At 30.4% G+C, this 12,514-nt stretch overlaps 1 protein-coding gene across 1 annotated transcript; it reads right to left on the bottom strand.

Moving 5' to 3' along the window:
• Positions 1 to 5,297: 5,297 nt before the first annotated feature.
• On the bottom strand, positions 5,298 to 10,474 carry LOC102591569 (uncharacterized). The gene is made up of 4 exons (XM_006352204.2): positions 10,295 to 10,474; positions 7,566 to 7,626; positions 5,962 to 6,023; positions 5,298 to 5,674 (listed from the first exon to the last, which is right to left on the bottom strand). Exons 1-4 carry the CDS (start codon positions 10,376 to 10,378, stop codon positions 5,600 to 5,602), a joined length of 282 nt encoding a protein of 93 aa, XP_006352266.1. The 5' UTR covers positions 10,379 to 10,474; the 3' UTR covers positions 5,298 to 5,599.
• Positions 10,475 to 12,514: the final 2,040 nt, after the last annotated feature.

Below are 12,514 nucleotides of genomic sequence, written 5' to 3'. Positions count from 1 at the left end.
GGTAGAAATTAAAGAGACTTTGAAATTTTAGTTGATAGAATGGACATGTAGTGAATGACCTATTTATAATACTTTGTTTTTGACTCAATTATTATTATTTTTTGTGGGGAAGAAATTTCCATGAAATAGAGAACACAGAATTAAAAAAGCATTTTTCTTTTGGAAGTATATGGCTGCTTAACAGTATTCCTTTCGTTCCAAAATAAATGTTATTCTAGTGGGAAAAAAATGATTTAAAAATAACTTTCGCTTCAGAAAATTAAGATAATAATTGTTAATTATTTTTAATTATACCCTTTTATTGAAATACTAACTTTAAAAAAATAATTTAATAAATCGAGCAAATTAGTAAGTGATACTTTATATTTATATTTTTCTTAATGAAAATTAAAAAAGCTAAAACAGCAATTATTTTAAAATCTAAAGAGTAATTAATTAATTAGTACGTAATCGATATGGTAATAACGCACTAGTGATGAACTAGAAATGGTCCCATCTTTAATTAATTTCGTAAGAATTGAGTGATATTTTCGCAAATTATTCCTTTTATTGAGAACTGTTTAGTAAATGATTCTTATTTTATTTCTTTTTATAGTGTATGAATTTTAAAATCACAATTTAAAATTTTTCACATGAACAAATTGAAAAATCTTAAGAAAAAAAGTTTGGCACGATCTAAAATTTTACAAATTATTTACCAGCATTAGTTGACAATCTGATATTTTATATGCATGGTTAAGTAATATATGAGTAAACATTATTAGACTTGAGTCTAGTGTTATTCAGAAGGACAATTTTTTAAGTGTTGTATTTGCACAATATTAAAAATAGAAATAAAATTTAAATGGTAACCTAAAAAAGAGATATTTACATAAATCTACCAAGAATTTAAATTTTATGTATTCATTTTGTAAAAATGTTCACAATCAAATAATTAAAAATTAAAAATTATATCGAATTATGAAATACTCTAATTTCAAACATCATGTAAAATGAATATGAGTATTTCACGCCAACAAAAATAAATACCAGTCAACATGCATGCCTCTCTACCCTAGCTAGACAACCATCTCCGATCTATCGTGTAACTTCTCCAAAATTATGTTATTTTTATTTTACGTATTACCATCTTAATCATACATACTCGAATAAATATATCGATACAAAGTCACATCACCTTACACGCCTTTAAGAAAAAACATGTTTTGTATTGGCCCATGATCTACAGTGAGGAAAGGACCTAGAAGGATATTCAAGTTTGTGTTGATTGCATTTTGTTGAAAAACTATGTTGTATAGATTTTAGTCAAAATCTAAGTGGGATTGTGTGTATATATTTAATATTTTATAATGTTTCAAAATTAATAGACAAAAATAGGAAATCGTACCTTATCTCCAAATTAATATTGCATCTATAATATTTACATGATATAGAGAATAAATTTGTTTCTATCCAAAATTGCAACATACGTATGTATATGGTGGAATTGAAAAATTTATTAAAATTAAATACACGAAGAAGTTAAAAAAAATATAAGTATATCTACTATACATATATATAAAAAGTAATTCTAATCATTTATAAATAATGTAATTCTCTATTTAAAGGAGTTCGAATGAAACTCCTCAACGCTATCTAATCCGTTCTTATGTACGTGTAGTGGTCCACAAGAATATATAACTCTACAGGAATATACCTTCTAAAAAGTTTACAAATAATAAAATTATTTGTGAGATAAAAATTGGAGAAGGGCAAATGTGTTATTTTGTTGTTTTATCTCGTGATTAATAATCTTGAGATTATTATATAATACTATAATCATAGTATAAATAATTTTGAGATTATCAATTAATTCCAAAACAAAAAACCAAACATATTTTTTACTAATTTTATTTTTATAAATTATTACATTTTGACTTGGGGGAGTGAACAAATGGAACTAGTCTTTTTTTTATTTTAACTTTTAAAAAAAGAAAAAAAAAACTAGTGGTTATCAACACGTGCTATGTTTTTTTATTTATTTATTTTTTGCTTAAAGCATACAGTTAGAAATTGAATTAATTGGAGCCATACATTACACGTTGAATTGTTTGTTTTTAAGTAGAAAGAAATAAAATGTGATTTAAAATTCATTTTTCATTTATCTCATTTGCAATTCTAATTCTCTATATTCATTGTATTTACTCGTTATTAAATTGACTAATCATAACTTATTACCTAACTTTTTTTCCTTAAATGTATGAAGAAATTTCGATCAAAATTCATGAAGCACTTGTTTTTTAATGTGGAGTCTTAAAATTATTAAAATATTGTTCATGACTTTAAGATTCTCATAAATATGATCTTTTAAGATATTCTATCCACTATCACCGCATTACAATCTAGTGGCAGAGCCAGAAATTAAATTATGATAAAAAAGTAAAAAGCAAAAATTTCAAGATCGTCACTCATGTGTTTAAACTTGTAGTTCTGTTATGTTAAGGTGATTCAAAATTTTGATATATATATATATATAAATTTTTGATGTATAATAGTTTTATTTATTTATAAAGTAACCTTTTATGAGGATCCTTGACGCATGTGATTGATCTATTAATATGTTACCTATAATTTTTTCGAGGTAGCAATATAAAATTTTATTACGTTATCGATATATAAAAGTTAAACTTATTCATTTTTTTTCATGTTTGGAATTTGGCCTATAGTGGTCAACTATATTATCATGGATATTCATAAAAATTGTTTAACTATTTGAGAATTTAAATTTTATTCACTCAAGATTACTTGGTCAACCAATCAATTTTTTAGTTTTGGAGAACATGGAATTAATACAGTGTAGACATGATTTTAATTAAGTGATTTTTTAAAATATAAAATATCAAATAGTCACTAAATTAGAAAATATTTGGTCAAATATTCTCATAAATATTAACATGAGAATTTTTTTATTATTGACCAAATATTAGGAATATTTGCAGCATACGCAAGTGAAGAAAAAAAGTGAAACATGTGATTCATAAGCAAGAAAGATTTTTATTCATTCATTGAATTTGTACCAAAACCATAAAATAAAAATCAAAAAATTATAGAAAAATAATAATATATTTATTTAAGAGGAGAAAATGGTCAAACATGTGGATGGCTTTTACTTTATGATACTCTAATCAAGTTAAATTGCTTGGCTTTCACTTTCTAAATATGCAAAGTTTGACCGTCAACAATTTTGATGGGATAGTTGATATTATAATTTTTCTTAACTGAAATCAATATTTCCTTGAAGAAGTGAGTAAATGAATAAATCATTAAATGACAAGTTGTGTCGTTTTCTTTATTATATTGTTACCTAATGTGGTATGGTGTGCCACATGACACTGCTTGAAGCTTACGTACATTCATTCATGCTTAACCAAATATTTTGAGTTTAAGTGAACCAACAAATACATACCTACATGTCTTGAGATACACTTATATCACTAAATCATAATAATTGATTAATTCATATTCTCACCTTAATTTATAAGGTAATCGTGAATTAGAATGATTTAATATAAACATCAATTATGAGTGAAATTTTAATGTGGATTCAATTCAAGTCTTGGAAATCGACGACTTATGGATAGAAAACGCATTATCCCCGGTGGATTATGTATTCAACACAAATTCAAATATTTCGAACTAGTAAATTTCAGATATCGAACCGTCAAAAATTCCTATTTTGAACTTTGGTTTCTAGTCAAGTCAATATAGGAATAAATGTAGCCCTACTTTGCCCTGAAAGTTGAAAATCAACATTTGTAAAATCTCAGTCAGAAATTTAACTATTTTGGAAAATTAATGTTGGAAATTATTTTAGAATAATCTTTAAATAATTTCTAGGACTATTAATATCTTAGGTCAATTACTCACATGTTGCTTTCAAGAATTAATTAGGCCTCTATTTCCACAACCATTCCTTGGTCAATTCTTCATATCACAACATGTTACATATGTACTAGTCACTATTTCCAGCCTTTAAAAGTCATTTGGTTCACAATGTAAACTTTAATACACGAATTTAAATTTAATCGAACCTTGATATAAATATTAAATATTGAATAAGAAATTTAAAAAAATAGAAAAGAATGTTACACGATGAGTAATAATACAAGAAAGGAATTAATATTATAATATGTATAGTTTACCACCATAACAACATATTCAATATAATCTCACCAGTGGAGTTTGGAGAGGATAAAATGTATATATGTTGTTAATCTTATTTAATGATGAATTATCAAAAACTTATGTTAGCTACTGGATATTTAACGATAGATTCAACTTAGCCAATTTATTTTGTAACGTTAGCATTTTTTGTCTATCAATATTTTTATCTTTCGTGTAATTACTGGTACACGTACTCATATTTAATATTTTATTTCGCATGAAATAATGTACAAATTCTCACATAACTTAATGTGAATTTATTTAGTCTCGCCAATCAAACATTATATTAATTATTGATGAGATGTCCAAAGACCATATGGTAATACAAAAAAAAAATTAAAAAAATAGGATTAACAGTAGTGGAACTTATAATACTTTGTTCAATTTCTAAGATTAGACAGAAAAAAAAATTGACTAAGAAAAATGATAGGACCATATGTGTGTGTGGGGAAAAGGGAAATATAGCTTAATTAATTAATTAATATGATAAGCAATTAGTTAATTAATTAGCAGCCAATGAGAAATAGATGAGAAAGTACTAATGATGTCTCTGATTATCAAACAAATTGACTGAGTCTTCTTTGAATTGTAAATATATTTTTTTGTTTGTTACAACAAAATGATGTTATCTAGAATATATAACATGACATAACATGAAAAATCAATTTAAAAAAAATTGATCATTATAATAAAATATCATTATACAAAAGTTTGATCATATCACTTGCTAACCCCACAACTGAATTAGTAAAATGATATATTTCGTTATTTGTCTGAATATTTTTTTTTAGTTGTTATAACAAGATAGATGTTATAGAGATAAGAGAATATATGATAGAACATAATATGAAAAATCAATTTCAAAACTTTAATTGTTATAAGGGAAAAGTTATTATAGAGAACGATTTGTTGTAAAAAGATTTGATGGTATACGTGCTAAAGAAACTCATCTTTCTTATAAAAAAATTCTCCATTCCTAAATATCGAACCCAAAATATTTAATCATTTAACTCGAGATCACAAGGTAGATAGGTTGTTTTCGAGGGTCACAATGTAGAGAGGACGTTTTCGAGGATCACAAAGTAGAGTGGTTGTTTCCGATAAACCCTCAGCATGAAACATTTATCAATACTCATGCAGAGAAATCTCATCCAACAACATTTTCTCTAGTGTACATCTCATTTGCTATATGACTAGTGATAAACAAGCTCTTCATAGTTTTACAACAACATGCATCTGCATCATTACAGCAATATTTACAGAAATATGCAGAAAACCAGAAGATTTTAACCTATTTAGAAGTTAGTTACTCTTCTAAAACCAAGTTGTGTATCGTCCTGTTTCGCATTACCTCATCTTCTTCCCGCCCGGGGGTAGCACCAAAAAGAAAAGCATCTCAGTTGGATACCTTAAGATGCTTCGACCCATGCTCGGGTGCCAGATTTTCAGCCGCAGCTCGCTTTGGTCTCAACTACAACACAAAAAAGCATTTTAACCGTAAAGGGATAGAACACATTTCACAACAACAACACCTCAATCCCAAGGAAGCTAGGGTTGGTTATACGAATCCTCATTGATTATGTGTGAGTTTGCTCATATTGTCGGTCACAAGACTGGATAAAGGAGAAACATTGCAATAGGTTGATAGCCATTGTAAAACTAGTCACTTTAAGATGAATCCTCACAATATAACACAATTACAAATTGCCAAATATCCATCAAAAGAAGGAATAAATGTCGATCAAAATGAATACTGACCTTCTCTTCAGCACGCTGCTCTAGGTGTCTCAGAAGTATATTTTTGGCTTCTGAACTAATAACTGGAAATTCAAATGCAGGTCATTAGTATATGTTGAGTTAGATATAAGCATACCTTAAGTGCAAAAGTTTTAAGCTCACGCAATTCATATCTAGTATACTTCCCTTATCTGATTAATCGAGATTCAATAAAGAAAAAAAGAAAAGATTGAGATGAAGCATGAGAAAGTAAACCGACAAACAAACGTGCACATTACATTAGATTTTCATGATTAGGTCTGGGGAGGGTGGTGTGTATGCAACTTACCCATACCTTCAAAGGTAGAGAAGTTGTTTTCGATAGACCCTCGGCTCACGAATATGTGCATCCTCATAAAAGTTTAATACCAATAACATGAATGTACTTTAGATGGCTATTGATACTATATTTACCAAATGTTACAACCAAAGAGAATTCCCTTTTTTCCTTTTCGGTAATAGGATCTTACATAAGATGATGCAATTAAAGCTATTGAAAAGTAGTTTATCCTAGTGCAATTGAAATCATTCTTAGTCGAGTATAGAGATGTGGTAGTGGGGCAAGATAATTATAATATTATCCGAAAGAATTAAACCACAATTTCATAACAGGAGATGAACATGACAAATTGTCACTTGTAAACACACACATTTACAGGAGTTTTGAATTAAATATAGCCATATGAGGAAAGAAAAGGGCTGCATTATTTGCTTTAAAGGCACACTCTTTCTTATTGAATCTTAAGGACCCTACCCTACCCTATTCTCGAACCCTCTGCCGAGCTCTACCCTGCCTGCATTTCTTGGAATCTTTTATGTAGTAAAAAAAGCTTATGCACCTAGCTTGCTGGAAGCTAAGAGTTTTATCGCTCAAAAAACGGGAATAGAGGCTTTAGCAGTGCCTTACTTAATACACTAATCTATTTACTTTCACCTGACTAACATAGAAAAAAGCACCAGACAGGTCTCACTCTTTGTTTCGATGAAAGCCTCAACACTAGCATCCACAGAGAACTTTTTAGACTGTTTATCTTCACAAAAGCCGGAGCGAAAAATTCAAAACTAGTAATTACGGGTGCTTGATTCTGCTACTCATAAACAACTCATTGCCAGTTGGCAACCTTATTGATCCGGGCCCAATGCTTTTGCGACACAATCATTTGAGGTTGAAACAACTTCTAAAGTGAATAAACTGAAGTTCAAATCCTCAAGAGGATGACTGGCTTAATTCTAAGGACCAACTCATAAGAATAACCAATAACAGCAGCTGAGCTAAAGTTATTCCATTCACCATCCACTTAGGGAGGAAGGGTGGGAGGTTAGTATAGTCAAATATATACAACAACAACATGCCCAATGTAATCCCATAAGTGGGGTCTGAGGAGGGTAGTGTGCATAGAGACCCTACCCCTACCTTGGAAGGTAGAGAGTCTATTTCTGACAAACCCTTGGCTCAAGGATTCTAGTCAAATGTATATAATCCAAATACCTGATAAAGGTAGAGGGTAAGAGCAACTAAAAGATAAATGTAAATTATGATATCAAAAGATGTGTAAGAAACAAAAAGAATCATGTTCTTGATTTACCTTGATTTGGTGGAGGAAGAGTCCTATCATGAGTAGGGCGATAAGTCACGGGTGTCATTCTCTAGAAAAAGAAAGAACACAGGATTAGATAAGTGGAAAAAAAAAAAAACTAGTATCCTCGAAACTGGAAAAAAAAGAAACAGAGAGATTGTTTCAGCTACTAAAAGTCAAAGTACAAAAGGTTTACCAACAAATAACTTCATCATGGAACACTTATGTAATGCTATAATAATTTTTAAAGAGATTTGGAAGTGCATATGCAGATTACAAATGTTAGTTCACTTCACTTATCATGCCATTCAAAGCAACGATGCAACACAAGGACTTCCTTGGGGGTCACCCATCCTAGTACTACCCTTGCCCAGGCATGACTTCCCGTGAAGAGAGTCCCTCAAGCCGATTGTTATAGGAAACCATTATAGTAAGTAGTAAGTAACTTCACAAATTCAGCTTCACGACAACTCCTTTGGAGACATAATGAGCCTCAATGTATGAGTTATCCAAGTAACTTTATCTTCAAACACTCCACTATATTTACCTTCATTATTTTTGTTTTTAAGTTTTAACTACCAGAAAGGGGGGAAAGGGCAAGGAAATAGGGAGACCAGACTGTATACACAACAATAATATAGAAAAAGTTTATTGTGGATAATAGATGCTTCAAATAATTTGCAGCTCTTCTACATCAAAAGCTCACAAGGTAAATCATAAACCTAGTGTTGTAACATACACGGTTCTAGAGAAATTAAAGTGAATGCTGTAAATAGAAGCAAAGCATGGCACCACTGAGAAAAAGACTGTCACCACAAGAAGAAAATCAACCTTCTCACTTCTCTCCAAGCAATTAAATTAGCCACCACAGATAAAGGATTAAAGGTGGTAGCTTCAGCGTGGATCAAAAGAACTACATTAAAGCGAGGTAAACGATTGGTCGACATAACGGGGGACGAAGATGAGGTCTTCAATTGCTTCTTGAGGCTTGAAAGCCGAAGGATCAATGGGATCATATTCAAGGAGCCAAGAAGCACAATGAGAAAAGGTAAGAAGGAACTCAAAAAAGGAAAAAAGTTGTATCAGTTAATGAAAATGTTGTTATGGTAATACAAGAGCCGATAAGGCTTCTTTTTTCCGCTTCTCTTGAGAGTAAGACATTTCATACTAACATGTTATACCCTACAACAACAACAACAACATACCCAATGGAATCCCACAAGTGGTGTCCGGGGAGGGAAGAAAAAGATGACAAGATACAAAGAAAAATGAAGCAACAGATAGTAAAAATACATTGAAACAAGTATTATATATCTTTTCTACGAAGTCTTAGAATATTATTGTTTTCTGATTCCTCTCCTACATATTTATCAATATGCGTTCAGAAGTAAGAGTAACTGAAATAACAGTAACATAAGCAGTGCATGCTTATAACCAATGTCATAATAGATAACAATCTAATACGCAATTATCATTAAGCTAGTGTACAATGTATTATGGCAGCAAATGCCACGTGGTGTGAGTCTACACTAGCAAAGAGGGATTGTTTACACAAAGCTGAGCATAGCATGCAATTAAGTCTCACAGAAGCGACAAATTAAACCTAGACACCACCAAACCATCAAGAAGACAGCTACATAGATTGTACTCAATTCTTCTTGTTGTTTCATTTTTCCGATAAATAATGATCCACATTATTGCTTGAGGTAATATGATATCTCCACACGCATTGATATATGTATATGCCGTCTATCTGATAGAAGTTAATGCACCAAAACTAGAATACACTTATACAAAATCCGCATTAAATTACATATAGCTTAAATATCACTCTTTTATAGATTAGGCACCATTATGGTAACCCTATAGCCCATTTGCAAATCAAACATCATTACATCAGAAAACATTCTCAAACTGAAATATCAGCCTTAAGCCTAAATCAGAGTATTTTATGCTAGCTTTAGTAACACAACACCACATAAGCATGCAAAAAACGACAGTCAATTAACTAATACTCCCTCTTTTTCAATTTGTTTGTCTAATTTTGACTTGACACGGAGCTTACGAAAGTAAAGTAGACTTAAACTCAACATACGTAGAATATACCAAAATGCCTTCTAATCTTGAAAGTTGAAATTAAAGAGCTGACAAAAAAGTAAAGAGACATTCTTTTTTAAACAAACTGAAAAGGAAAGTAAGACAAACAAATTAAAACAGAGGGAAACGTAATACATCTCAATCCCAAATTAGCTAGGTTCAACACTTCAGCTATATGAATTCTCTCCCTATATATACATATTCATTCTGATCCGTTCGGACCCATTTCATTTCAAATACTAAACAATTGATCTCTTAACACAAATCAAAGTTTCTCCAAATAAAAACTCTAACTTGAAAAGATCAAGAATTTTTCAAATACACCCACAAAATTGTTCCAACACTTTTTTTTTTTTTTTTGCATAAAACAAACATAGCAAAAATGGGTCAACAAAATAATCAACAACATTTCAGTCCCAAATTAGCTGGATTTCATTCTGCTCCATTCAGGAACACAAATCAGCTAAAATTATCCCAAGAATGCATTTTTTGCTATCAGACAAAAATGGGTCGAACATAAATCAGCTAAAAACACAGTAGAATTCAAAAAACAGATTGAATGGGGAAAAGGGTGTTAAAAAAAATCAAAGATTTAAGTTTTATATAAAAAAAAATTGAAAAAAAATGAAAAGGGTTCTTACAGAAGGAGTTGAGGGATCAGAAGGGCGAAGCTGGCTGAAATTGTGAGGGTCAATTGAGGGCCATTCACCAAACATTGACCCCATAGCACCCAAAATGGGAAGAATCCAGAGAACAATGCCACTCTTTAAAGAGAGAGCACAAATATATATATTGTGGGTTGGGGGCTAAATATTGTTGGCAAAAGCTCCTTGTTTTATAAGTACTCTCTTTGTGTTTTTTCTTTTTTTTGGTTTAGTTTTTAGGTTACCTATTTATTTTATTTCTTTATTGTAGTTTTATATTTGATTTTGATATGTTTTACTTGAGTTGAATATTCGAATTGATTAAAATAATAGTGAGGTAAGGTTACTTGCGCATCTCCTTCTTCAGACCTTATTTGTAGGATTGTGTTATTGATCTCCTGATGTGAAATTGCTGTAAATATAATCATCAGCTATTTAGTTTATCAATATGATCAAAATGTACATTATTTATAGGGTAAAGGGTCAAATATGCCCCTAAACTATTCGAAAATGTCTAGATATACCCTTCGTTTAAAGTTTGGCTCACTCGTGCCCTCGCCGTCCAACTTTTCGTCTAGATATGCCCTTATGGGCGTTAGTTGGCCTGCTGGACATATCCAGCTCATTTTCCATTTCTTTAAATGCCACATGGAATTGTCATGTCATTTTGACTTTACCACATGACATTTATACGAAAATGGAAAGGGATCAATTATGCCCTAAAAATAAAATTAAGGCCAAATAGGGCAGGTCAGTAATATTTTGAAACATTATGACTACTACACATCAAAAACAAAGAAAAATCTTGAATTCCTATTTTGTAAATCTAATGCTAAAAAAAAGTTAACTTTAATTATGTAGAAGATATAGGTATAAATTATAATCATCATGTCACTATGGATGGTTCTAAAGAAAACTGACTAAAAAAAGGGTCAGTAATATTTTCAAAAATTTATTAACTTACACACATAAAAAATTAAAAAAATTATGAATTTATGTTTTGTGTTCCCTAAATGTTTTTTCTTTTAAAAAAGCAGTGTAGATCATGTAGAAACTACGAATATAGTTCATTAGGTCATTACATATGATTCCAAAAAAAAAAAAGGACCAAACAGAGTCGATCAATGATATTCCTAAAATATTATGAATTAACACATGAAAAACTGAGAAAATCACATTATTTCGTTGAGTGACCCCTAAATATTTAAAAAAATGAAGTGGATCATTGAGACTATAGGTATTGTACCCATGTCATTATAGATGTATCTAAAAAAAATTGACCAAACAGAGTTGGCCAATGATATTCCTAAAAAATTATGAACACACAAAAAATTGAAAAAAAATCACACAATTCTTGTTGAGTCGTCCCTAAATGTTAAAAGAATATGAAGTGGATCATTGTGAGACTATAGGTTTTGTTTCTCGGGTCATTGTGGATGACCTTGTAAAGATTTTGGCAAAAAAAATACCCGAAAGTTATATCAACAGAAAATTTATGAACCAATACACACGAAAAACTGAGACAATCGCCTAACTCAACATGAATTAGGAAAAAAAAATTCAGTTTTTCATGTGTGTTAATCCATGAATTTTATGGTGATACAGCTTCTAGACATTTTTTTTTCCAAAACTTTTACAGAACCATCTGTAATGACCTCGGGAACAATATCTATAACCTCACCATGATCGACGACACATCTTTTAGCAATTAGTGATCACTCAATAGGAATTAGACAATTTTCTCACTTTTCAAAGTGTTTGTCCATAATTTTTTTTGTTAAATGACTTTCGATATTTTTTTTTGCAAAACCATTATAGGACCATCCGTAATGACCTAGGGAACAACATCTATAGCTTCACCATGATCAACTCCACTTTTTTAGCATTTAGGTGTCACTCAACAAGAATTAGACAATTTTCTCTGTTTTTCGTATGTGTTGGTCCATGAATTTTTTGGTGATATGTTTTCTTGACAGTTTTTTTACCAAAACCTTTACATGATTGTCTGTAATAATCTAGAGAACAATCTTTATAGCATCACCATGATCCACATCACTTTTGTTAGTATTTTAGGACTACTCAACAAGAATAAAGTGATTTTCCCAGTTTTGTATTCGATACACACCCGAAAAGGTGAGAAAGGTCTTGAACTTCGATTTTATGACCCCTAAATGCTAAAAATCAGACTCTTTTGGACTCCAAACTTGGCGGGTCCAT

The sequence above is a fragment of the Solanum tuberosum genome, unplaced genomic scaffold, assembly GCF_000226075.1.
Source record: "Solanum tuberosum cultivar DM 1-3 516 R44 unplaced genomic scaffold, SolTub_3.0 scf00147, whole genome shotgun sequence".
Classification (NCBI taxonomy): domain Eukaryota; kingdom Viridiplantae; phylum Streptophyta; class Magnoliopsida; order Solanales; family Solanaceae; genus Solanum; species Solanum tuberosum.
This window is presented reverse-complemented; position numbering and strand designations above follow the sequence as displayed.

What these genes read in the sequence shown, in the direction of transcription:
- LOC102591569 (XM_006352204.2), bottom strand. Translation starts at nt 10,378, where the DNA reads ATGGGGTCAATGTTTGGTGAATGGCCCTCAATTGACCCTCACAATTTC. An exon ending in TCTTCCTCCACCAAATCAAG is followed by an intron (nt 6,024 to 7,565) that starts GTAAATCAAGAA and finishes TTGAATTTCCAG; the next exon opens with TTATTAGTTCAGAAGCCAAA. An exon ending in AGCAGCGTGCTGAAGAGAAG is followed by an intron (nt 5,675 to 5,961) that starts GTCAGTATTCAT and finishes TTTGTGTTGTAG; the next exon opens with TTGAGACCAAAGCGAGCTGC.